A 27,621-nucleotide genomic window follows, 5' to 3' on the forward strand; every position below is an offset into this window, starting at 1 on the left:
AACAGACTCAGAGTTAGTTTACCTAAGCTAGTTTATTCATCAAGTATCGCTGGTGACGTAACGATCTATCACCGAAATAGGAAACAAGAAAGTGGTTATCCTTTTGACGTGTATAATTATCGGCTCGATGCTACTTTCTACTGTTTGTTCTGGTTTTCTGCCCGAACTGTCTCGAACAGTCACCCAACTAAATACTGTACATTTTGTCACTTAAACGTATTCAATCCATGACTGACTCACTGATTTCCGAGGATTCAAAACAGTACAAACTGAGAACCAGAACAAACTCAAAGTCAGTCGGTGTAGAGTATACAAACACACATTCGTGCTTGTGCTCTCGAAAAAGAAACATCGAAAGAATGCAATTTTACAATTGCAAAAATAATAATGGCAAATAATAATGGGAATACGCTGAAAACATGAATAGATAACTACAATATGGTAATTTTGAATAATGGTGCGAATATCCAAATGAAAAGATCAGTCCTTTAGACTTATGTATAATGTCACAGACAATAGCAATTAGGTGTGCTTGGAAGAGGGGTGATGACTGTGGAAACAGCAATCACTTTCCAATTACATGCACATATAATGAAATTGTTAGTGATATAAAATAATAATATGTTTATTGATTTCTTTAGGACATCCTAATATACATACATTATTTTAAAAATATATAAATAAATGACAAATAAAAATGATATGATAGAAGAAAAAAAATAATAGAAACCATTTTTTAATAATTCCAGAATGGTTTCAACATGAGGATATACATAATAAATATATTACCAAACGGCAAAATGAAAATCAAGTATGACAATTTATACCGGGTGTCCCACATTTTATGTGACAGGCAATATCTGGTTTGTTGAAGGAGATACACAAAAATGTTTCATACAAAAGTTTTAGGAGTTCATGAGAGCTATATTTCGATATAATTTTTAAATATACAGGGTGTTTGGTGTAGGTGCTACAGACCAAAATTCTATTTTTTAAAATAGAACGCCCTGTATATCATTACATATTCAGATGCTACGTTAAATTCTGATATCATTTCATGTTTGGTTTTTGAAATTCGGTTACGGCGTTGTTGAGTTATTACACTTTTCCTTAAATATAAAGTTTCAAAAAAACTTATTTACTCGTACACGAATCCAGTCTATATCTTTTATTAAATTGAACTAGACTACTCCTGAATACAAACCATTATTCTCACCTCTACGATACGATATCGATATCAGTTGAATATAATATTGAAATTCTTGAGAATGTGACTAACTTGAGGGTGAATTGCTATATATTGCACAATTTCATCAAGTAGCTTATGCTTGTTGATGCCGTAGTTACAAATGTTGTTGAATTGTATCTACTTGTTAGTTCGATTCAGTGATTCTTTGCAAAACAGTAACTGTGTTCTTTGTGCGAAAACTCCAGTATGCCTTTCGCGTTTAGTCCAAGTGACTGCATTGATATGTTATTAATTTATGGGGAATGTCAGAAAAACTGCCGTCAAGCACAACGTCTATACCAAGAACGTTTTCCAGACAGACCCATTCCGTCACGAATGACTTTTTCGAGAGTTGTAGAAAAATTGCGAACTGGGTCATTTCCTTCTACTATAAAGCATCTTCATCATACGAGATCTGTTAGAACTGAAGATTTAGAGATCAATGTGTTGGCTTATATTATTATTCATCCACATGTTTCTATCCGTACTCTTGCAGAAGAAGTCGGTGTGAGTAAATTTAATGTACAGAGAATTCTGAAAGAAAATAAATACCACCCATTCAAAATTCAGTGAGTACAAGGTTTGAAACCCACGGACTTTGAACGACGACTTGAATTCATTGCTTGTATTCAGGTAATATTACATGAAAGTCCTAACATATTCAGTCAAATTTTGTGGAGCGATGAATCGCGATTCCACAATAATGTAGTTGTGAATCGACATAACAGTCACTATTGGTCTCAAGAAAATCCCCACTGGGTCCGCGAAAGTAATTTTCAAACTACTTGGGGTATTAATGTATGGTGTGGATTGTTCAATGGCCGCATCATAGGACCTTACTTTTTCAATGAAAATCTCAATGGATTGCGATATTTACATTTTCTAGAAAATGATTTGATCCAGTTGATGGAAGATATTCCCATAGCAGAACGACAAGGAATTTGGTGGCAACAAGATGGTGCTCCTCCTCACAATGCACAGGTTGTTACTGAATATCTGGATAGAACGTACCCAAATAGATGGATTGGTAATAAGGGTCCAATTCGGTGGCCGGCTCGTTCCCCAGATTTATCACCGCTTGATTTTTTCCTATGGGGTTATTTAAAAGATATTGTTTTCACTACTCCCCCTTTGAATGTGGATGATCTGAAAATGAAAATTCGACTAGCGTGCAGTGATATTACGCCTGATATTATAAGAGCGACTTGTACGAGAGAAGTGATTCGACGTTTCGAAGCCTGTATAATATCTAATGGGCATCACTTTGAACAATTTTTATGACTTATTTCTAGGTACCTACCATTCTTATGAAATGATTTATCAAGTTATATTATTTACATTGTTATTAATTAAAGATTTGTTTTCGAATACACCTCTTTCAATTTCGCAATTGTTTCATATTCAAAATGATTCCTGACTGAATTCCACAACTCAAAATTGAAACCATTACTTCGAACACCCAAAATTTTTACTAATTTTCATGTGATCTGATGTAGAGAGAATAATTGTATGAGATATTTTTAAAAATAATAGTCGTTCTCAAGACTTTACATTTTAAGCAATAACTCAACAACGCCGTAACCGAATTTCAAAAACCAAACATGAAATGATATCAGAATTTAATGTAGCATCTGAATATGTAATGATATACAGGGCGTTCTATTTTAAAAAATGGAATTTTGGTCTGTAGCACCTACACCAAACACCCTGTTTATTTAAAAATTATATCAAAATATAGCTCTCATGAACTCCTAAAACTTTTGTATGAAACATTTTTGTGTATCTCCTTCAACAAACCAGATATTGCCTGTCACATACAATGTGGGACACCCGGTATAGTTCATGAGTGTTTTTGAATTGGAAAACATTTATTCAATCTTTCAACGAAAGTGGGAGTTTGTTATACTCATTAAAACCTTTGTAAAGTAAAGACTTCATCGTACAGTAAACGTATTACTATTAGCTTTTGGACTTACAAGCTGTTTGAGTGTTTTCCATATAATCCTCGGATTTGACCTATTTTGATCAATTTTATTTATCATAGTATTTTTTTTTTGAATTTCAGTAAATTCACACATTTATTTCAAAGAAATTTATGCCATTATAATTATACCATTAAATTATAATTTATATATATATATATATATATATATATATATATATATATATATATAATTATTCCAAGTTAGTGAGGAAAAAAGAGCCTTTTACAAAGCAGACTGGACGAAATACAATATAATCCTACAACTAACGAAAGACATTACGAATGTGACTTATGAAGAATTAATACAGGCTATGAATAACGCAGCGGATATAACAATACCTAAGTATCAAAGAAAACAAATTAGGGGGGTTAGGTCACCATGGTGGGACAGTGAATGTCAACAAATAAACTTAGCAAAAAAAAACAAGCAATAACAAAGTTCAAAATAAATCCAAGGTTAGAGAACTATATTGAAGCTAAAAGAATGATAGCAAAAACAAAACGGTTTTTCAGAAAAAAAAAATAGTTTTAAAATATTCTGGTCGACATTGAATAGAGTTTCAAATGAATCGAATGTATGGAACACTATACAGAGTTTCTCATACAAAAAATTAGGTAGAGGAAATAAAAACAATTCACCAGATAAGGAAATAGCAGTTCATTTATTGAACAAATACCAAATCCAAAGTATTTACTATCTTTGAATTAGAAAAAGCCATGTCATTAAAAAAAAACAGCACCAGGGTTACACTGCATGAAATTAATGCTACTAAACACATATAATCAAATACTACAGGGAAAGTCATTACCCAAATCATGGAATTCTTAATAATTGGAATAAATGAAAGAGACTTCAACATAAAGGATATAAACAACTTTAGACCAATAATACCGTCGGCATGCCGACTTAAAATGTTAGAAAAACTAATTAAAAATAGGATAGAATGGAAATGTGAAAATAAAAAAATAATATCAAGATATCAAATGGGATTTCGTAAAGGACTAGGGACGACATATTGTATAGGATATTCAATATCATATATACAATTGGCATTTAACCTCAATCAAAGTGTGATAGCAGTTTTTTTAGACATAAAGGGCGCATACGATAATGTTAATATCTACAAATTATATAATTATCTTATAAAATATAAAATTGAACACGATATCGCTAATTTAATATTCAGAATACTTAATAACCGACTCAATTATACTGTAGATAAACAGGGAGTCTATCATGGTCCACGATTAACTAGAAAAGGGTTACCGCAAGGATCATCTTGAACCCATTACTATTCAATATATACAGTGTCACCATTAAAGTGCGCACCATATGCAAAAAACGATTGTTAATCAACAAACGCATTTTTTAGCAACAAAGAAGGAAATTTTTTTTTGCATAACATCCGTTATGCAATAATAATAACAATAATAATATTTATTTCTTTGGTTGTAAAGTACAGTTGACGGAAATCAATGCACAATAAACAAAGAAAATGTCAATTATGAAAGTAAATGCAAAAACATATAAATGTAAATAACTACATATAACCATTTTATAAAAGTCAGTCCAAATAATATGTAACCATATTATAAGTCAGTCAAAATAATATTAACAACACAATAACACAAACAGTGATAAACATGATTGGTGATTGATTGGTGAAGTCTTGAATGGTGTAACAAGTCCTTTGAAGTAGCATTTTTTTCAGCTGACTTTTGAACATATTAATATTTGGGGAATTCTTAAGAGCTATTCGAATCCCTTTGACCACGTTTGCTGAACATTATGGTGTTAGTTTTAGATTTGTTGAGTTTCAAATTGTTCTTTTCAGCCCACTATATGATTTTATCATATATATATCCTCAGCAGTTTTATAGAGTGCCTCCATGTTGTCTTCAACAATCAAAATATTTGTATCGTCAGCATAACTTGTAACGAATACAGAGTTTGTTTTACTGATGAACGTATTTAGATCATTAGCAAATAACAGGAAAAAAAGGGGCCTAAATTCGAACCTTGGGGAACTCACTGCTCACAATCATCGCCTGTTCATTGGCCAATTCTCACCTATGAACACATAGCCAACAAACCCGAAAAAAAGCTTTGACATATCTGGCTCTAAAATTTTATGATCCTTCGAAGAAAGGCTTCTTGGCAGCCTTGGAGAAAGTACAGCCCAACTTGCCGGCGAGACAGGCATTGGACGGGGCTGAGAAGGCTGTTAGAGGAACGAAACCTGTGGCTAACTCGAAAAACGCCGGCAAACCTTAGGTAATGATAATATTGGGGATATGTTTCAAATAATTGACTCTTTACAAGCTTTTTATGTAGTATAACCTCTCCCAGGGTATGTAATCAAAGCTTGAAAGTTGAATTTGCCCCAGTATCCACAAGCTTGCATTTCGTGACAATGCCCAATTACCCAAATGCCGTCATTTTAGTCCAAAAGACGTGTGGAGTGACACAAGGTTCCGTGTTGCATCAAATTGTGTTTGATATGCATGTTTATGGTCAAACTTGAAATTAAAATCAATTATTTCACTGATGTACAAAAGATGTATCATACCTGATGAGTAATCATATCTAATGAGTACATGAGATTTATATCCAACTTTTTTAAGGGGCCGTCGCATCAAAATCTGCTCCTCCAACCGCCGGTCGAAAAAAGGATGAAGACATTGATACTTCGCTATCATTATTCGTGAGTAATTTGAAACAGCAGAGAACCATCGATGAATCGAAACTGAAGGTGCTGAAATAGAATTTTACTCAACGTAGGGAAGAGTTTGTCGATTTGCTAAAAGATCAGATGGCCAAGGCTAATGTTAATAAGACTCTCATGTTCAACATGTTCCATTCAGATTTCAAATAAGTTGATATTACTGTGCCACATGCTTTGTACACAGAGTACCACAGAATACTGATCACAATATCACAAATACTGATTCTCTCGGGCTTTGTATCGAAGTTTGTAACGTCTAAAAATCCGCACAGTGTTGCCGGCGGGCAGAATTTAAAATCACCAAATCTATGAAGCAAAAATCACCAGATTTGAAAAAATATCACCAGATTTCAGAAAATCTGCCTATTGAACAAAAAATGAATGTGAAATTGTGACCAAAACTAAATACAAAGTTTGAAACAGAATATATATTGAAATAAATATTCACTCTTACACAATAAATAAAAAAAAAATAAACAGAACTCTCTTATAAATAAATATTTGAGCAAAAACAAACAGAAAATTAATGCCGCCGACAGTAAAAGTTCCTTGGGTGTGCTTTGTTTTGCGGGAGCTTTTACTGCTAAAGGCTGTGCTTTGTTTTGGGGAGACTTTTACTGCCACCGATATTGAAAAATTCACTTGGAATGCTTTTACTGCCACCGACAGTGAGAAATTCAGTTGGTATGCTTTTACTGCCACCGACAGTAGACTTTATTTCCAAATTGTATGATACTGTAGTACATATTGGTAGTAATACGTTGCTTTAAAATGTGTTTGTTTACATCAAATTAGAAACCTCTGAAGTTATCAGCGTTTTTCTATTATATAATGCATTATATATATTTAAAAAATTCCCTTGGTGTGCTTTTGGTGACTCGGGCAGTAAAACATTCTCTTGGTGTGCTTTTACTGCCACTTACAGTAGAAGTTCACTTGATATGCTTTTACTGCCACCGTTAGGAAAAGCTCATTTGTTGTGCATTGTTTTGAAGGAGCTTTTACTGCCGACGCCAGTAAAAGCTCCTTAGGTGTGCTTTGTTTTGCGGGAGCTTTTACTGCCACCGGCAGTAAAAGCTCCTTTGGTGTGCTTTGTTTAGAAGGAGCTTTTACTGCCCGTGGCAGTAAAAGCTCCTTTGATGTGCTTTGTTTTGCGGGAGCTTTTACTGCTAAAGGCTGTGCTTTATTTTGGGGAAACTTTTACTGCCGCCGACATTGAAAAATTCACTTGGAATGCTTTTACTGCCGCCGACAGTGAGAAATTCAGTTGGTGTGCTTTTACTGCCGCCTACAGTAGACTTTATTTCCAAGTACTGTAGTACATATTGATAGTAGTACGTTACTTCAAACTATCTCGTAGGGTTTAGGTAGCGTTTGCAATGTATGGCGAAAAAAATATGTTTATTTACATCGAATTAGAAACCTCCAAAGTAATCAGCGTTATCAGCTCCGGCGGCAGTAAAAGCTCCCGCAAAACAAAGCACATCAAAGGAGCTTTTACTGCCCCCGACAGTAAAAGCTCCTTGGAAACAAAGCACACCGAAGGAGCTTTTACTGCCACCGGCAGTGAAATCTCCTTCAAAACAATGCACATCAAATGAGCTTTTCCTAACGGCGACAGTAAAAGCACATCAAGTGTACTTTTACTGTAATAGCGGCAGTAAAACAGTATTGACGAGTGAAGTAAATAGTTGAGTAAAAGTGCCGCCGTCATTTGAAGTGAGGGGGAAGACTTCTGATTCTCACAACCTAAATGATCTGATGAAATAATGTAATAGAAAGAAGTGTACTTCAAATAGTTCCCAAACGCGGTCCAACTTTTTTTCGTTCTAAATTAAATCTATCGCAGGGAGAATGCCATTAGAAGGCTCAAATCAAAATTTCGCGGTTCAGTGAAAAACTGCAATTGGTTTTCTCTTTTCTTTCGATTCTCATGAATTTAAAAAAAAAAGTTTTTAATGCGCCATCGATTAGTCGATAGGCAAACTAGATATTCATTTTGTGTTTTTACTTTTCAATGTCTATGCTCCGCCACCTATTAGACAGTAGGCGAAGCTTTGGTAGAGAAATGATCCGGCGATCCAGTAATTTTAATGAAACTAAATTCCTTCTCAAGCCGTTTCTTTAAACATTACTGCCACCACTTAGTGAAGTGAGCGGTGATGATTCAACCGAAATCATGATTTGAATATGATAGATCAACTTCAATTCAAGTTAAGGAATATCCATCACAATACTTTATGCGTTTTCGGTGTGTGCAGATACTGATAATATAGCATGGATATTTTAAAAGTCAATCAATAAAACTAGTAAAAATATGGATTTGAAATTTTAATCAAAACAGATCTGTAGTACAATCATTTTCCAATGAAAAAAAATCTTTGGTGAAATGAAACAAGTAAAAAAAGTACAATGGAAAGCTTTGTCTGCAAGTAGTAAGTAATACTGACGGGAACAAATGGAATGATTTAGTCGACTTCTTCGATGGTTGGTCCTGGGCCTCCTGCGGCTCCGCCTGCTCCGGGAGCAGCTCCGGCGCCTGGGAAGCCGGGCATACCGCCTGGCGCCCCACCGGCGCCCTGGTACAGCTTCGTGATGATGGGGTTGCAGATGTTCTCAAGCTCCTTCTGCTTGTGCTCATACTCCTCTTTCTCAGCCAACTGGTTGGCATCCAACCAAGCGATAACTTCGTTGCACTTCTCCATCACAGTGGTCTTGTCGCTCTCACTGATCTTGTCCTTGATCTTGTCATCCTCCATGGTGCTCTTGATGTTGAAGCAGTATGACTCGAGCAGGTTCTTGGCGGTGATGGTGGCCTTCTGCTTCTCGTCTTCGCCTCTGTACTTCTCGGCGTCGTTCACCATCCTCTCGATGTCTTCCTTGCTGAGGCGGCCCTTGTCGTTGGTGATGGTGATCTTGTTCTCCTTGTTGGTGGACTTCTCGATGGCAGTCACGTTCAAGATACCATTGGCGTCAATGTCGAAGGTGACTTCGATCTGGGGGACGCCACGGGGCGCGGGAGGGATGCCGGTCAGCTCGAATTTACCCAAGAGGTTGTTGTCCTTGGTCATGGCACGTTCACCTTCGTATACCTGGAAGGAAAACAAAAGGTTAGAGATAGAGTTTTATTTAACCATGTTACGTATAAATACATTTATGGCAGGTCACAGTACCATAAAGAGAAACATTGCAATAAAAAGGAATACGTATCGAGTGGTTCAACGAAAAGTATACACCTTGCTTTTCTCCTTTTCTTGTAGCTTAACACAAAAATACTCAGACAAGTCAATTTTGCTTTTGAGGGGCACACATTTTAGATTTATTTTTCTACCTGTGCCTTCAACCCCCTAGCAAGGGTGAGTAACAACCCTAAAATTTTAAATGGAAAGTGGGGTCGAGTGATATATCGTTTGAAAGGACACAAAATTATCTTTCCAATGATACCTAATTTGTTGTAGTTACTTGAATAGTTATAAAAAAATCAAGAACATTTACTCGATTCCGTTTATTCCGCATTTTTATCACTACTGCATTCCTCAATTTCTCTCGTGCGTTTTTTGGTTCAAATAACAACAGCAGATGAGTGTACAAAAAGAATTTAGGCAAACGTTCATTGACTCAATTCGGTTGCTTTTGAAATTATTTCAACTTTACTGTAAAAATGGTTTATTCCGTTCCTGAACGAGTTGAAATTGTTAAACTCTATTATCAACATAATAGTTGTGCTAGACTTACTGCTCGCCTCTTTAATAACAGTCATCCCGGGAAAAATGTGAATGATTCGTACGTTGCCAAGTTAGTCCAAAAGTTTGTCGATACCGGATCTGTCTGTAATGTGAAACACCTGCCACGGAAACCGATCAAAAATGAAGCAGTGGAAGTCGCTGTTTTGGGACATGTTGAATTGGATCATACTCAAAGTACCCGTCAGCTTGCTGCAGCCTCAGGTGTCTCCCGTTCGTCCATAATACGGATATTTAAAGCCTATAAATTTCATCCGTACAAAATTGAATTAGCACAGGAACTCAATGAAGATGATCCTGATAGAAGGCTGCAATTTTGTGAACAACTGAGCCAGCTACTAATTGATGATCCGCACCTATCATTCAACACGTGCTTTTCCGATGAGAGTACATTTTTTTTGAATGGAGCTGTGAATAGGCATAATTGCCGTTACTGGGATGACAGTAACCCACACTCATTCCGAGAGGTCCATACCCAGTACCCTCAAAAAATCAATGTCTGGTGTGGTATATTAGGTAGTCATATCGTAGGGCCACTTTTTATTCCTGGGAATTTAACTGGTGAGGTCTACCTGAACATGCTTGAAGATACAATTGATCCTCTCATAACAGAAATAATTGAAAATGAACAAAATCATAATGATGATCGGCTTCATTTCCAGCAAGATGGAGCACCTCCTCACATGTTGCTCCGGTAAGAGAGTTTTTAGATGACCGGTTTCCTGGACAGTGGATTGGAAGGAGAGGCCCCATCGAATGGCCTGCCAGGTCACCTGATTTATCGCCTTTAGACTTTTTCCTTTGGGGACACTTGAAAAATAAATGTTTTGCTACGCAGCCCGAGTTCATAGAAGATCTTCGCCAACGAATTACAGCAGAGTGCAGAAGTATAACACCTGATATGCTACAGAATGTTAGGAGTAGATTTGAACAAAATCCGTATTATTGTATGGCAGCAAATGGGTCACATTTTCAGCACTTGCTCAAGTAGGATTCTACCAAGTCAACTACTCATTTCAAAGTACTGGGTTGTAGTTGTTTTTCTTCATAATACCTACATGTTTGAGTGAAATACAACAAATTAGGTATCATTGGAAAGATAATTTTGTGTCCTTTCAAACGATATATCACTCGACCCCACTTTCCATTCAAAATTTTAGGGTTGTTACTCACCCTCGCTAGGAGGTTGAAGGCACAGGTAGAAAAATACATCTAAAATATGTCCCCCTCAAAAGCAAATTTGACCTGTCCAAGCATTTTTTCGTTAAGTTACAAAAAAAGGTGAAAAGCAAGGTGCATACTTTTCGTTGGACCACTCGATATGTATATATGTGTGTGTATATATGTATATATGTATATATGTGTGTGTGTATATATGTATATATGTGTGTGTGTATATATGTATATGTGTGTGTGTATATATGTATATATATATATGTGTGTATATATATATATGTGTGTGTATATATGTGTGTACAAGTGTATATATGTGTGTATATGTATATTTACACTAATTTATTATATATCTTTGTACTTACATCTATTTCAAGTTATATTTACTGTAAAATAAGTATGTTAACTATTTTATTTTTTGTAAATTAGGATTGTCCTACTCAAATGAATAAATAAATAAATCAAACAACTTCAAACTTGCTGCATTTCAAAACTTTCGAACAAAGATGTTTCCAGGTATATCAACCTTTTTTTTGGCCCAAGATGGGACCTTCTTACGACCCCCCAAATATAAAATCTCAAGTCAAACGAGAAACTCACCTGAATGAGTACTCCGGGCTGGTTATCAGAGTAGGTGGTGAAGGTCTGGGTCTGTTTGGTTGGAATGGTGGTGTTACGCTTGATGAGAGCAGTCATGACTCCTCCGGCAGTTTCGATACCCAAAGACAGTGGCGTGACGTCGAGCAACAGCAAGTCCTGAACCTCCTCAGACTTGTCACCGTGCAAGATAGCGGCCTGAACGGCGGCTCCATAAGCGACGGCTTCATCCGGATTGATCGACTTGTTCAGCTCTTTGCCGTTGAAGAAGTCCTGCAGGAGTTTCTGCACCTTGGGGATACGAGTCGAACCTCCCACAAGGACAATATCGTGCACCTGAGACTTGTCCATCTTGGCGTCACGGATAGATTTCTCCACGGGCTCCATGGTGGATCGGAACAGATCGGCGTTGAGCTCCTCGAACCTAGCTCGGGTGATCGAAGTGTAGAAGTCGATACCCTCAAAGAGCGAATCGATTTCAATGCTAGCCTGGGTGGAAGAAGACAGAGTACGCTTCGCCCTCTCACAGCTGGTTCTCAGACGACGCAGCGCCCGCTTGTTGCTCGTCAAGTCCTTCTTGTACTTGCGCTTGAATTCTTGAACAAAGTGGTTCACCATCCTGTTGTCGAAATCTTCACCTCCCAAGTGAGTATCTCCTGCCGTCGATTTCACTTCGAAAATACCATCCTCGATCGTTAGGATGGAGACATCAAAAGTACCGCCACCCAGATCGAAAATGAGTACGTTCCTCTCGCCTTGTCCCTTCTTGTCCAGGCCGTAAGCGATGGCAGCGGCAGTGGGCTCGTTGATGATACGCAACACCTGCAAGCCAGAGATGGTACCGGCATCTTTGGTAGCCTGACGCTGTGAATCGTTGAAATATGCAGGGACAGTGATGACTGCGTTCGTTACGGTCTTGCCCAGGTATGCTTCGGCGGTTTCCTTCATCTTGGTGAGGACCATCGAGCTGACTTCTTCGGGGTAGAAGGTCTTCTCCTCTCCCTTGTAGCTGATTTTGATTTTAGGTTTGCCGCTCTCGTTTATGACTTCGAAGGGCCAGTGTTTCATGTCCCCTTGGACGGCGGAGTCGTCAAAACGACGCCCAATAAGACGTTTGGCATCTGTTGACAAACAATGAGAAGGGGTCACAATTTGCCAAAATGGGCTCACAGATTTTCGTTTAGCTCACAGAATATTTCAGATACTCAACTAATCATAAAAGTAGCTCATAAACTCTAGTCTGGCATGACATATTGATAATATCATCATGATAAATTGATTATTTTCAAAGAATGAGGTGCAAGGTCGACACGACTACATTTCAAATCTTTATATTCACAGAATGAAATGTAAAACCAAGACAACAACGAGAATAATGAATTTTCCTCAATGAATTAGAAAACACCAAAAATTTTTCCACAAACACCAACAGGTTAAGAAAAATTAATGAGAAAATACAACTATAATGACATCTCTTCAAACCTCCGTTTGACAACTTTGGAAAACGGCCGAATTCAAACAGACTTATTGATTCTATTTAAGTAGTAGACAGGTCACTAATATTGTCCAGAACTCAGCACTATTGATTTTGGAATAAGACGAAGGAGAAGTAAGGACGACAATACTAATTGATTCAAATCTAAAGCAAATGGAACTTCAAACATTCAAGCCAGTCTCTAAATACCTACACCGTAGGTTTAATGGACTGACACCTATCAGAAAACAACTACTCCCTGGCTAATACCACGAAAGGCGTTGGATTATATCCGACAGGCGTCAGTGCAGGAATCTTCACAGAAAACTTCCTGCATATGCAATTGGCAATACAACTGAAAGAGTCAACCTTCAGTTATGGAACGGGCACACTTGCAGACCGGTTTCGGGCTTATTAGCCACTCATCAGTGCAAGATAGTGACCATCATCGACCTAAAGTCAATGATATTCCACAATTGAAAATCGAAATTCTTTCAGAGTATTTCATTCCTCTTCAGAAGTTGGAGCGAACATCACAAAATGTCACTCCATCTAATGGACGAGGTACTAACCAACTGCATATCCGTAATTTGCCCGATTCCTCTGAATAAGGAAGACTGGCATAGAAGCATAGCCCACTGACTAATAAGAAACTAATTGATGATCCAATGTGATGAATCTCAAGGTAGCCTCTAGCAGTGACATTGGTGAAATCACGAGTGGTTCTCTTTATAAGACCAAGTACCTTCATAGATTTTTTAAGTTACAGCGGAAATGTGTAATTTATAGCTGGTGTGGAGTTTATGATCACACCTAGATCTTTCGTTTCAATAGAAGAATGTAAGCTCCGATCATTTATACTGTATTCAAAAGTGATTGGGTGTATGTGCTTGATGAAAGCGAAGAATTTAGCATTTGGATGATTCAAACACGTACCATCTTGCGAACTCCAGTTAAATAGGGGATCTATATCGTTTTGTAGACACAATGTTTCAGTTTAACTTTTAATTATTTTGAAACATTTCAAATCGTCGACAAATAGCAAAGTTTCGCTCTCATGGAAACAGCTGATTAGATCGTTGATAAAAAGGTTAAACAACAGTGGTCCCAAATGTGAACCTTGTGGAACACCCGATGTAACTGCTATGGTATGAGAATAGTAATGATTAACTAACAATTTGTGTTCTTTCCTCAATATTTGCCCATGAACACCATATAGACAAAGTTTATGGATCATGACTATTTTTTTTACTCTATTAAGGCAATCAAAAGATCCTCAATAGTGTTTTTACCGTTAAAATCGTTTAATTCTTCGACACTACGATCTAGATGTCTGTTTTTCAATAATTTATTTTGACATCATTAGAATAATAATTGTTCTACATTGTTTCCGAAGTTTTTTCAGTCAGTTTAAACCTATTAAATGAAAAATTATCGTTCGACTACTAAAACTGTCAAATAACTAAATTCTCAGCCTTCAAACCTAGCACCTCGATTCAGATTGCGACAAAAAAAACCCCACCCACTTTCAAAATCCCTATAAACTATTCTTACCAAAAATTGTGTTATTGGGGTTCATGGCGACTTGGTTCTTGGCAGCATCTCCAATGAGACGCTCGGTATCTGTGAAGGCTACATACGATGGTGTGGTTCTGTTTCCTTGATCATTGGCGATGATCTCAACTTTTCCGTGTTGGAATACACCTACGCAGGAGTAGGTGGTACCCAAGTCAATACCTACAGCTGGTGCTTTTGCCATCTGAAAACGCAAAAACTCAATGTGAGGAATCGTTGGATAAGTTTGTATTATTTGATTAGGTGTTTATCTCGGTTTCGCTTGCCACGTTTTTACTGATATGGGGGAACTCTTGACCTTGTGGAATACAAGGAGAAAAACAACATGGTTGAACCTTATCATTTCTATGGATGGTTGACGAAATAGTTGGATTTCACATGATCAAGACAGTCTCGTGATTCCATGCAGTGAAAACGTATATAAAATGCTTTTCCAAGTGTATTTATCGGCATGAGAAAAAGCTATATGCGAGAAAAATCAATCACCATGTCTATTTCTTAAACTCTCCTTACATGGAAAATAGTTTATACATCCTGAACAACCTAGTAAGAAATAATGATTGGGATTTTCATTGAATATTCATGATTTCATTTTGTCACAAATAAACTTAAAATTTTCTCCTGACAATTTCGTGGTAATTGGATATTTCCCTCAAAAGAAAAGATGTTTATAGTATGATTTGATTCATATAAAATAGTGTTTCAAAGATAGATTATGATTTCAACATGTGGCATTTTTCGTGCACGTCATTCTCTCTAAATGAATATTTTACTCGGGCTTCTCATTTATGAAATATGTACATTTCATACTTTTTAATTGATTTCATGTGAATAACTTTATGTAATAATAAAACCTTGATGAATATTAAAATTATCAACATCTTATCGTTTAGTTCAAAATTGTGCCATTTTCATGAAAATGATTCCCAGAAAATTGCTCAGCTGGTCATATTTTATTTTTTATCAAGATTCTTCCAAATATTTCGTCAATTACTCACATTCAGTCCTTTTAGCAAGAAACTTATTCCACTTCCAACAATTCACATTTGCTCCAAGCAGGTTACAAATTAAATGTTTCGACACATTAAGTATCTGTTGTTTGGAGATCCACATTATTCTAGAATACTGGTTAGATCTAGAATATTCCTTTGCCCCAGATATGCACAAAAGAATTTAATTAAAACAGTTTTAACCAACCGAACCGTACGTAATCAGGAAAAAGTAAAGACAATTATCGTCCGGACAAATCTAAATAGTGGAAATTATACCAGTTACAATAAAAACTGCAGTAGCAATCAACTGAAAGCAAATTAGGAATAATCGATCTAGAAAAATGCGGTCTTTGGTAAAAATGGAGGCAAAGCGTGCCGCGCCTTCAAGGTGACAGATAATTTCCTTAATTTTACTCGAAATCGCCAGTAAATTCCAAAACATGAATCGGAGCATTTTCTATTCGGTAAATATAAGAAACGCTTACCTTAAAACTAGTTAGTTGCAGACAATTCTTCAATAAATAGGTACTTAAGTTACGTGTGTGCTACAGTGAGTACTGTAATCAAATCGAACAAACCTAAGAAATGGCCGGTTTTATATGAGGTCCAAGAATATTCTAGAAAGGCCTTGGCGGCGACCAATGAAATGCCGCGTTTATTCTCTGAATAGCGCGGATTCCGGCATTTTGATTGGCGCAACGAATGTCAGGAACTGTTCTAGAGATTTCCGGAATGGCGTATTTTCCGATTTTTATAAAAAATCAGAATCGAAAATATACAAATGGAAATTCATTTCGAATGAAAATGTTTTTTAGTTCACTAATTTTGCAACTATTAATATAAAGTCGTCCAACGAATATATTTTGGAGTTCTGGCGGTTAATCTGTTCCCTGGTGTCTGCAAAAACGGAGGGAAATTTAAATGTGATTTAGCTTCTTTGTTTCCTGAATTGTATGCGGTTATACGCAGGATCAATTAAACTTTTTTCATTGAAATTGTAAATAATTGAGGATATCTTCATTTTCAATGACGATATGTTATTGAAGGAACTGAAAATGGACTAAGCAATGAAATTCATTGAGATCACGTTATCGTATTATTAGTCATCACTCATTGGTTATTGGAAGTTTATTAGAAATGACGAATATAAATGAATAGGAAGTGAAACATGTTTTTAATGAAAAATAAGCTGAACAGGATCTTAAAATCCGATAAAAATTCAATATTTTGCGTTTACAACGGTATATTAAATATCTATTAAGCATTGGATGTTCCAAAAAACTCAAATGGTTAAAATATTTCCATTTTCTTTCTCAAGTGTTAGCGGGTAAAGAAAATTCTGAGACTAGTTTCCTGAGGTATATTAGCTATTGAAATTTTTCTATGGAAATGAGTCTATTCTGATAAGAGACAAAACATATATGTATCTTTCTGAAAAAAATTAATACCAAAACTGAAATAATAACACCAATCAATGAGATTTCATTGAGTTAATAATGCATCGGTAGTTTAATCGTGGCACTAGAGGTCATTGCGATAAAAAATACAATGGATATCATACGATTTCCTGAAAGAAGCCTTGGAAAAACCTTCAATTAACAGAAACCAGTAAATAGGTATGTGATAAAAGGATGAGAATAATAATGACAGTGTTGCCAATAAATTTGCAGTAAATAAAAATAAATGTTACTTCTGAAAAAACACAAATTCATCACGTCATTTTAACATGTATCGATAATTAAGGGAAAAAATCCACGTTTTTTAATTTTTGCAAAATTTGTTATGCTCAAATGGAAAAGCTTACCACGAAAATAGGGTTTTCAAGACTGCCAACTAACGTTTTCTGAATGACAAATTCATCTTTGCATTATTATGACTAAAAAACTCGAATACTTTTCTTGAAAATGGAAAATGGATACGCATTAAATTGTATTCACATAGTATTGAATAATTGACAAAAGAACTATATTCAAATAAGGACCACAGAATTTTTTTCGGTAGAAGTGACAATAGCAATCTGATATATTTTACTTTGTTAGAAATATTCATTCATCCGATCATGCCGGCAAAAAACCCTTTTCAAAGACGTTTTACATGTTCAAACATAAAAATGATCATCACTGGAATATCTGAACAATCATAGATTTACTTTGCTGTTGTGTTCGGTTATTATCCTTATAAAACGTGTTGGTAACACTGAACTCGATTGTCATTCTGCAAATGAATACAATACTATGTGAAAAATATCATCAAAATAGTATTTTATTTACTTCTAGTGGGCATTAACGTATTTACAATTTACTAGATATACTTCAACAATTATATAAGATAGAAGTATTACAACACTTTAGGGGAAATGTCACTTTACTGTGTTTGGCATGACACACTGTTTCGTTAATAGCGCTAAATTCAAATTCAAACCAACCTCATGACTCATTTTTCTTTTGCAATAGCTGCAAAACCAATCGCTCCAAATCGAATAAATGTTCGTCGTCAGTATCAGGGAATAAACACCTCACAGCTTCGGCCAAATTAAAAACGTATTCAGCATTCGAACCACTGTGTCCGGAAGCTTTTACCACTTCAGCTGCAATAATTTCCATATCAGCCGGCCCTGCGTAGTTCTCACTGTCTTCAGTCACAATGTAAATATCGGTTTCAACAGGGTCTTCATCCGCACCGATGGGAAAGAAAGTAATGCTCTTTCTCTCGTACCCATTTTTTTCTCGAAAGTCCAAGTGCTTCGATACGTACTCCACGTCTCTGTCGGCTATTTTGTAGGCAACCCCGTATACTCTGGAATGTTCGTCAGCAGACGGTATAAGGGTAAGTCCTCTTCCCGGTAGTTCTGGTGTCCCGCGATGTTCTGTGGCTCGCTGATAAAATCTACGGTCATATCCCTTGATGAAGCCTAAAAGTTTCGATTCGTACGGGAAATCCACCTTCCAAATCAATGAACCGTATCCAAAAACCCACATCGTATTCCAAATCAGTAATTGACTGACACGTGTTACTTGTAGTGGAAAGTTTGCTTTGTTAGAGATAAGATTTTTTAGAGTGTTTTACAAAGCGCGTGCACCGTGACCTAGAAAAAGACGTGTTGCAGAATAAAGATGTCTGAAATAAATAAGAGAATGCATATATATCCAATATTTGTCGAGCACATACATCTCTTTTTTTGTTCATTCAATTCAATTAATTTATATCAACCCAAAAAATATTTTGTTATCTTTAGATCACAATGTAAGTAACTTATTCAGAATAATTTTTATTTGCGTCACCAAAGAAAGTAGGTGACAATACCGTGAATATTTAAACGTTATTTTATTTCATTCTGTGGAAAACCACTGATACCCTGAAATTAATTGAATTTTTATTTTAATGTACAGTATATCTATCGATTCTAATTAATAAGTAACCTTTAGGTGTTTTTACTTATAAAATATACTATTCTACCGACTTTAGTGAATGAAAAATATTAGAAAACTACAGAATGGACTCTTGATTATGATTTTTTATATATATGCCAAATAGAATTTGTAAGATTAAGACTAAATGAAATAAAATATCGTAGGATACGTGTTCGTATTCAAAAAACACACTTTGATATGAGATTTCCAGCTGGAAGTTTACAAAACCGCGGCGACACGTGTTCCACTTCGCAGTAGCATTTTCGCATGAGGATGCTATAGTATAGCGAAACACGTGTCCTGGTTGATAGTATCCTGTCCCGAGAACACGTGTCCGCTGTACCACGACACGTTTCGCCATACTATAGCATTATCGAGAGATGTTATCAAAAGCGCGACACGTGTTTCGCCATACAGTAGTATTTTCGCACGAGGATGCTATCGTATAGCGAAATACGTGTCGCTGTTGATAGCATCCTGTCTCGAGAACACGTGTCCGCTGTACCACGACACGTGTTTCGCCATACTATAGCATTATCGAGAGAAGATGCTATCAAAAGCGCGACACGTGTTTCGCCATACAGTAGTATTTTCGCACGAGGATGCTATCGTATAGCGAAACACGTGTCGCGGTTGATAGCATCCTGTCCCGAGAACACGTGCCCGCTGTACCACGACACGTGTTTCGCCATACTATAGCATTATCGAGAGAAGATGCTATCAAAAGCGAGACACGTGTTTCGCCATACAGTGGTATTTTCCCACGACGATGCTGTCGTATAGTGAAACACGTGTCATGGTTTTGTAATCACATTTAATTAAAGTGTGATTTTCGATACTTAAAAATATTATTTTGAGAGCAAGAATCCAAATATCTATTTTGAATTTATTAAAAATATGACCGAACAGATTTGTACTGACTCGATACTCATCATATTCAAACAATCATGAATCATAATACCATCAACTCAAAACGGAACACAATACATACCTACACTAGAACGAAAGTATGATTACAATATTCAGCTTACTAATTATGAAAATTGGTCAAATGTATTAATTCTTACTACTTTTTTATCTTGCTCATATTGATTCAAAAATATGAAAATATTTTACAAAATTTGAAGAACCTCGTTAAAAATATAATAGAACTGACTTGTACTTGATGAAAATCCATTATAACGTACCAAAAAAATACACTTGAGATTTACACTTGAAGTTTACAAAACCCCGACACGCGTTTCGCTATGCGATAGTATGGAAAACACGTATCGCTGTTTTGTAAACTTTCAAAAGTGGAAATCTCACATTAAAGTGCGTTTTTTGACAACGTTGAGAATATCGTTGTTCTATAAATCAGAATCTAGTAATAAATTCAATACATACTGCTTGTTCTGGCATAGTCATGCATTCACTGGTGGTGTCACATGATGAAGAGTCGTCCAGGGTGCACATCCGTTTGCCTCCGACATTATCACTGTTTCCACAAGACCCCACATGTAATATTCAAGTGCCCTGCTTCGTACAGCTGAACTTCAGTTATACTCCGGACCCGGAAGTCACGCAGGTAGCTGAAGCTGCCAACGTGGTAATGTTAGGTGTATCCCAGAAATTCTAGGTCTCCCAACTAAAACCACAAATGTTTGGTAAGCTCCTGTTGTTGACTCTGTTCGTTTGTGTTGTTTCCCGTTATCAGCAACCAAGTGTTGCCAACTTAGCACTTGGCTGCACCGCGCTGATTAGGCCGATAGCCAGAAACACATGTCCGTGGTTTGCTTCCCTTCTCCTTTTCTAGAGTGCTGTATTGTTAATTCTCCCCTTTTTGATTCATGGTATATATACTTCTATACATTTTTTTCCATATGATAGTACATTTGGCAAGGCGAAAGTATGATTAAAATATTTAAATTACTGTTATTTTAGAAAAAGATTCTTATCGATATATATTACTAATAATTCATTCATCGATTGATTTAGAAAACTGTAATTTTTTCCCAAAATGCATAGTTTAGAAGTGATTGCGGCAAAACAAAAAATATATGACGCATATTGTATTTGATACTGATGAATTTTATGCAATATATTTGTCAGAACGAAAGTACCATATAATTAATGTTTGAAACTAATGGCAGTAGTTTCTTACGGATCATTCAAGTAGAAATATTTTCCCTTTTTATAAAATTTTACCTCTTGCAAGTGTATTTATTTTTGAAGTATGTATTCGATATATTTAAAAATATTGACACATTTTATTAAAATTCCAATATTAATACGTTGAATACAAGGTAAAAAATGATCTTCACGTTCCATAAGTGAGACTTGATATTATATCAAATTATCCTAATTTATTGGATCTAGGATTGTAACCAACTTCCCGAAAATTTGAAACAATAGAGGCATTATTTCGCTTTAATTCAAGTGACTTTCTATCAGAAAAATGTTTTAACTCACTAGATGGGTATTTTAAAGGTACTTTACAATATTAATTTGTTCTTGTTGAATATATTTTCATGTACTTTTCTTATGACAACTTGTTTTTGTGGTATTTTTGTTTTGTATGTACTTTATTTTATTTCCGATCGACTATTCCTAAAAATTTTACATCGAAAAGGAAAAAACTACTTTATTTTGAGAAATTGAAAGGTTAAAGATTGTAGATCTATATGAAGCCTGAAATAGTTCACTATGTTATTACGACATGTTAATGAATAATTAAAAAGGATGTTCTTGTCTTCAACATTATCTCTAAGAGAATATTGAGGCATACAAATTGAAAAAGGTAGATTTTTCAGGAGAAAAATTGTAAAATATTTTCTTCCACTTGTATTTGTTTATAGAAGTGAACTCTGATGAAATATTATGCCTACTTTACAATAGAAATCTGCAAACTTTTGATGACTACAAGAAAACACCTGAAAATGTTCATGTTTGTTTAAGATGAATTCTTAAAGACATTTGCTTCAGAGAGATACATGGGGTTTAAAAAAATTTGGGAGACAATAAATAATTTATTAAAAAACTGTTGCTAATCAAATTGAACTAGGTACTTTTACGTATACTGGACTCGTTTAACAAAGCTGAGACATTCCTTTCCAATTCAAACAAGTGGTTATCCTTGACAGAGGGAAAGAGTGTTCTCATGGCGTCAGCTAAATTAAAGACGTAATCAATGTTAGGGCCGCTGGGCCCCACAGATTTTACTACTTGCTTGGCAATATCTTTCAGGTCGGCGTACCCTGCATAGTTGATGTTATCCTGATTAGCAATATAAATAGTAATCTCAAAAGGTTTTTGGTCAGAAGAGATAGGGTAGAACATTACAGACTTTCGTTCGTATCCGTCTTTTTCTCTGAAATCCAGGTGGCTGACGACATCTTCGATATCAGAGTCCCTGATTTTATAGGCAATCCCATACACTCTGGAGTCTTCCTTGGCAGGAATTATAGTAACAGTTCTTCCGGGATTTTCTGGGGTTCCTCTGTGGTCCGTGCTGTACTGGTAAAATCTCCTGTCGAAGCCCTTGACGAAACCCAGAATCTTCTCCTCAAAGGGAAAGTCCACTTTCCATATTAGGGAACCATAACCGAATATCCACATTTTATAAAGGTTACCCTCTTGACGTTTTATTTAATACTTTACGGTATTTATCATGTGATCGATAACGGATGAATTTTGAACATAATATCTTGACAAAGAGGGAGGAACTGCAATACTGCATCAGTCATCATTTCACTTGACAGTCAATGTCCTAGTTTCAGTAGGTATGTTTTCAAGGTCACTTACATACTATTTGAACTACTGGACGTGGCTCTACCTCCGGTATCGTACTTTAAATACAACAGTAGTTATAGACGTAGACAAGGTAACTCAAACTATTCAACTTTTTGTATTCACTTTGATTCATATTCGACAAGACAAATAGGTATTTTTTGAAATTTTCGATTACCCAGAAAGTTTTCTCGATACTGATGTACACCTATGCAATTAAGAATAAATAAGTTATCATTAAATCCAAAGTGGATGTGAAGTACTACGTAAATGTATGAACCATTTATCTATTTGTCGACAAAGTTTATTGCAGATATTTGTTGTTTCTACTTCATGCAATTACACAGTTGGTGATTGGTTGCTGCTTACAAGGTTTTCTTGGAGGTTTTCCATCTTGCACCTCGTCTATTATATTCGACAGGTCATCGAAATCTGGATATGCTAAAGTGGATAATTTCGAATGAACCAATGACTCATTTATGGTAACTTCAAAAGACCCTGAAAATAACTGCTATGAAAATCTAGGTTTATAATTATAGCCACTGGCGGATGAAGAGACATCACAAAACTTTTGAATGTCAAGGTTTAAACTATAATTGAAGGAGTGGTGGAGATGATTTGTTAAATTTTTCATGATATCGCCAATAAAAATGGAATGTACAGGTCCATCCTTTGGTTTGAATATTACCTAATTAAAAGCACTTTATATAATAAGCATGCAAATAATTCAAATACAAATATTTATAACATAAAGCAGCAATATTGAAACTTTGAAATCAGTTTCCACCTATCCAATCAATTGTTACATTATCCACTTATCCCTTCAGTTATGTGTCAGTTGCCGGGGTCATAGACATATCTTAATTTCCCTAGAGCTCGAGATAATCACCTCTACGACCCTCATGGCCTTTCACATTCACCGACGGGTGTCTTTCTTTAATATGTTTGGCTAATTCTTCGAACTTGATTTGATATCCGCATTTGTTGCTGAAAAGAGTTACATATATTTTTTAAATATCCACATCATCAATCCCTTACCTCCTACCAGTATTCGATGTCCACGTTTACGTCAGTCATCTTCGAAGGAGTGACTGTTGAAACGCCCAGAAGTACTTTCAACTTCCACCGGTGTTCGGTTATTCCCTTTTTAATATTCGGATTTTCCTTGAATTCGAAAAGTTCATTTCTGTGTTGACTATATGATTGAGATCATATTTTCTTATATTTTACTACTATTGCACCTTATTAGACTTTATATTCTTGACTCGTTGCACAATATATTCACCTTCATTTCAAGAGAGGGATTTCTTCCTCTTCTTATACATTTGAAACAAAACTCTACAGCGGTTGTTCAGTCACTCATTACAATGTCAAAATATTGACAAGTGACAGACTATATGAACTATTCATAGGAGGTGGATGGTCTACTGCAACATAACTGCGTAACCAAATTTTTAATACACGTGAAATATAATTACGTATATATAATGGATTTTGTAATCGATACAGTTGGTGATACGGCTGAAGAGAAAACTCCTTACGGTCCCGGTAAGATAATTTAAAATTCACAAGAGAATTATTTTGATGTTGATTTCTATTTCCAGTTAGCTCCTTTCTAACAGAACTATTCAGTGGATTGGAAGAACCCTGCAAGCAGAAACCAACTGTTCCCAAAAGTAAAAATGCCTTACTGGAAGAAATACTTGACGACTTAAAGAGGCCTCATGCGAAACTACACAAAAAAAAGAAGTCTGAAAAGGTGGAGGCTTTCAAATCCATTGATCGACAGGAAGTACAAAAAGCTCTTGCAAAGTCAATTTTAACACCAGAGTTTGAAAAATTACATGTTGTCCCACCATTTGAGGTATCTGAGAGGAAGCTAAAGCAACAGAGAAAGGTAAAGATACGTCAAATTTGTTTCTAGTGAAAAACATACTTTAATTTCCAGAAAGAAAGAGAAAAAACCAAGGGCGATAAATGGTTTGGTTTACCGGCTACAGAGATGACCGAAGAGGTCAAGCAAGACTTGCAAGTGCTACAAATGAGGTCTGTGCTGGATCCAAAGCATTTCTATAAGAAAAATGATCTCAAAGTTCTTCCGAAATATTTTCAGGTGAGTTTTACCAGTTAGGTGTACTGTTGAGTATAGATAATGTAAGAAATTTGATGAAACAACATAAATTCTGTTCATTTTGAACAGCAACTTTGATATTCTTGATAAAAGTCGTTTCAGTTTATATCAACGCTGTCATTAAGTCAGTTTATTTGCCAAAAAAACAACTCTTGTATACCATTGTTTTTGTGACCATATTGTTCTGTCCTCGTAATCGTGGAGGAAGAATTCACTCAAACGCTATTATTGTCTTTACATTACAGATAGGAAAAGTAATGGATTCCCCTATCGACTTTTATAACGATCGAATCCCCAAGAAACAGCGCAAGAAAACTCTGGTGGACGAACTGTTAGCAGACGCTCAGTTCCAGAAGTATAACAAGAGGAAATATAAGGAAATCATCGAGGACAAACAGAAGACGCACTACAAAGCTTGGAGGCAGGCGAAAAGACTGAAGAAAAAGAAATAGAAAATTTTTTTTCAAAAGAAATAAAAAGCATTTAAACATTTATTAAAAAAAATTGCTTGATTGAAGTTATTTATGTAACAAATGTAAGATTAAAAATTTGGGTTTTGTAGCATGAGCAGGTTTAATTTTATAAACAACATTGACTCAAGCAGGAAATTTTTAAATTCACTTGTAATGTTCCAAGAAAATTCCTTCAATTTCATCGAAATACAACAAAACAATAAAAATAAATCTGCAAATTTTGCACATAAAGTCGATTTGGTTCAAAATTTTTAATAAAAGATATACTTACAATAAAAATATGTTAAATTTCTCAAAATCCTTGATCCTAGAATCCCCCCGTAACAGTTATGGAAGCCCCAGTTATGTAGGAACTTTTGTCGGAAGCTAGAAAAGCTATGACTTCTGCAACTTCTAGAAATATTAGATTTCATTCAATACGACTGGGGAGGCTCTAATACATTTGAAACTCACCTTCTGGTCTTCCAAATCTTTTCAATGGTATCATCGACATGAACTTCTCTTGAACCTTCTCTGGGACGGTCTCTACTATCGGAGTCGATATCATTCCCGGTAAAATTGTGTTCACCCTTATACCCATTTTTCCCAATTCTTGGGACGCTGTTCGTGTTAAAAGTTCCACTCCTGCTTTGCTGGCAGTATAATTAGTTTGTCCTATATTCCCGTATTTACCTACTATGCTGCCTATGTTGATGATGGATGCATTGGTGATTCCATGATCGACGATGGATTTTCCAAACGTTTTCATCACGAGGAATGTACCCTGTAAAAATTGTTTTTTGAAATGCTCAAGTATTCACGTTAATCTGCAAATAGAGATATTTTATATTTCCGAGTTCTAAATAGGGCCAATACTTTTTTAGGCATCTCTGACATGAATGACTGAAACAACTATTTAAGTGAATATATATTAATTATTTGATTACCTTCAAATTAACATCAATAACTTCCTCAAAGTCCTCTTCAGAGAGCTTTAATAAAAAGTTATCTCTAGTAATACCGGCACAATTGACGATTATGGTAGGAGGTTTTGAATATTTTTCCAACATCTGGAGTAGGGCATTTCCCACACTTTCTGATTTCTCGACGTGCAAGTCTATACCGAGGTGCATCTGCGTTGGACTGCTGGGAATACTGTTGATGGTTTCGTTTACGTTTTTAACAACTTTATCAGCCACGACTACGGAGGCACCTTCTTTGGCCAGCAGTTGGCATGCAGCCTTTCCGATGCCTGAACCACCCCCTAAAATTGCGACACTGTGAAAAAAGACACTTGCTATAGAGAAACGAACCTGTGACGAAAGCTAATCGACCAACGAAAGACATGGCCCAGTGTTTTTTGCTAGCAACTCTTCCTTGGGAGTTTCTAGTTGTTTATATCTCAGTATGAAACTCACTCGTGGAGTTGCCCTCTGTCCTAAGTACGTTATCAGCTTTCACCTTGAAACTGATACATGATAAATTTTTCAAGTACGTAATAATAATCTCCAACTAAAAAGAATATAAACAAATATTCCATAACCTCTATAAAAGAAATGAATGGTTTGTTCGTTGGTTGAATGGTCCTAAGAAGTACTATCAACGATCTGTTCTTGGAAAAACAAATTTCTGATGGTCAAAAAAACGAAATTGGCGAATTCTACGGAACTGGACGAAACCATCATGATTTTTTATTTACCCATGCTGGTTCTTCTTATCCTGGATACATGATCCCAAAAAACGCTCAGTTTCAAAATAGAAATTTCAGTATTCACGTAAAATATCTTTTAATTATCAACTTCTGTTAATTACAATTAGCGGAAAACAGCGAAACTCATGAAAATGTTTATTCATATCCCTGTGTTTATAGACTACAGAGGCTCGCATGGGAATATGTGAAATGGATTTTAACATTTCTGTCAAGTCTGTGTGAATGTATGGGTTTTAAATAATATTGATGAACTGAATCAATTTTAGTCCTACCATTAACAATTCGTCAAATTGAGAACAAATACATGATAACAGTTGAATAGATATTAGAGTGATATATCCTCATCTAACTGATAAGGTTGTGGCAGTCTCCCTCTATTCTACAATTTCTAAACATTTCAGCAATCAATCTCCTTTTACTCTTTTACGTTATAATTAAAAAGTAATTGAAGTTGATAATTCCATGCAATCATATGCAAAACTAACGCAAATTAAAGCTTACGCTGGATCTTTACCTAATAAGTTTTGTAATTCCATGATCCATCGGATTCGCTTTTTCAGCTTTTTTGCGTCATATCAAGAACCCGCTTAGAACACTGATCTGCTTCGAAAATACACTTAATAACTTCACTTCATCAACAGCGGATTCTGAAAACGT

At 35.7% G+C, this 27,621-nt stretch overlaps 5 protein-coding genes and 1 pseudogene across 6 annotated transcripts in view; 1 reads left to right on the forward strand and 5 right to left on the reverse strand.

Moving 5' to 3' along the window:
* The window catches only part of LOC111516747 (protein mini spindles-like), a 28,193-nt gene extending 22,069 nt beyond the window's left edge, over nucleotides 1–6,124 (reverse strand). Inside the window, exons 1-2 of one of the 2 annotated variants that reach the window (XM_074185054.1) lie at nucleotides 5,565–5,632; nucleotides 5,284–5,301 (exon numbers count right to left, since the gene is read on the reverse strand). In XM_074185054.1, coding sequence (XP_074041155.1) covers nucleotides 5,284–5,301; nucleotides 5,565–5,617 — 71 coding nt within the window. In that variant the 5' untranslated portion in view covers nucleotides 5,618–5,632. Of the gene's footprint in view, nucleotides 1–5,283; nucleotides 5,302–5,564; nucleotides 5,633–5,810 lie in introns of those variants that run through there. The other variant, XM_074185055.1, reaches the window with a different exon arrangement.
* A 2,130-nt stretch (nucleotides 6,125–8,254) lies between these two features.
* Nucleotides 8,255–16,137, reverse strand: LOC111510126 (heat shock 70 kDa protein cognate 4). The gene is made up of 4 exons (XM_074185056.1): nucleotides 15,978–16,137; nucleotides 14,480–14,684; nucleotides 11,455–12,572; nucleotides 8,255–9,030 (listed from the first exon to the last, which is right to left on the reverse strand). Exons 2-4 carry the CDS (start codon nucleotides 14,682–14,684, stop codon nucleotides 8,407–8,409), a joined length of 1,947 nt encoding a protein of 648 aa, XP_074041157.1. The 5' UTR covers nucleotides 15,978–16,137; the 3' UTR covers nucleotides 8,255–8,406.
* Nucleotides 16,138–17,736: 1,599 nt separating this feature from the next.
* Nucleotides 17,737–18,869, reverse strand: LOC111510138 (putative glutathione-specific gamma-glutamylcyclotransferase 2 pseudogene; annotated as a pseudogene).
* On the forward strand, nucleotides 18,179–25,292 carry LOC111510136 (deoxynucleotidyltransferase terminal-interacting protein 2). Its single transcript, XM_023166010.2, has 5 exons — nucleotides 18,179–18,318; nucleotides 24,083–24,218; nucleotides 24,275–24,567; nucleotides 24,619–24,783; nucleotides 25,047–25,292. Exons 2-5 carry the CDS (start codon nucleotides 24,158–24,160, stop codon nucleotides 25,251–25,253), a joined length of 726 nt encoding a protein of 241 aa, XP_023021778.2. The 5' UTR covers nucleotides 18,179–18,318; nucleotides 24,083–24,157; the 3' UTR covers nucleotides 25,254–25,292.
* LOC111510137 (putative glutathione-specific gamma-glutamylcyclotransferase 2) lies at nucleotides 21,898–22,990 on the reverse strand. The gene has a single exon (XM_023166011.2). It carries the CDS (start codon nucleotides 22,497–22,499, stop codon nucleotides 21,942–21,944), a length of 558 nt encoding a protein of 185 aa, XP_023021779.1. The 5' UTR covers nucleotides 22,500–22,990; the 3' UTR covers nucleotides 21,898–21,941.
* On the reverse strand, nucleotides 22,942–26,707 carry LOC111510135 (estradiol 17-beta-dehydrogenase 8). The gene is made up of 5 exons (XM_023166009.2): nucleotides 26,567–26,707; nucleotides 26,201–26,517; nucleotides 25,728–26,037; nucleotides 25,546–25,667; nucleotides 22,942–23,168 (listed from the first exon to the last, which is right to left on the reverse strand). The coding sequence occupies exons 1-4, from the start codon at nucleotides 26,598–26,600 to the stop codon at nucleotides 25,582–25,584; spliced, it is 747 nt and encodes a 248-aa protein (XP_023021777.2). The 5' UTR covers nucleotides 26,601–26,707; the 3' UTR covers nucleotides 22,942–23,168; nucleotides 25,546–25,581.
* Nucleotides 26,708–27,621: the final 914 nt, after the last annotated feature.

Source organism: Leptinotarsa decemlineata, unplaced genomic scaffold, assembly GCF_025532065.1.
Source record: "Leptinotarsa decemlineata unplaced genomic scaffold, Ldec_3_MD MMD2_tig00026361_RagTag_RagTag, whole genome shotgun sequence".
Taxonomy (NCBI): Eukaryota; Metazoa; Arthropoda; class Insecta; order Coleoptera; family Chrysomelidae; genus Leptinotarsa; species Leptinotarsa decemlineata.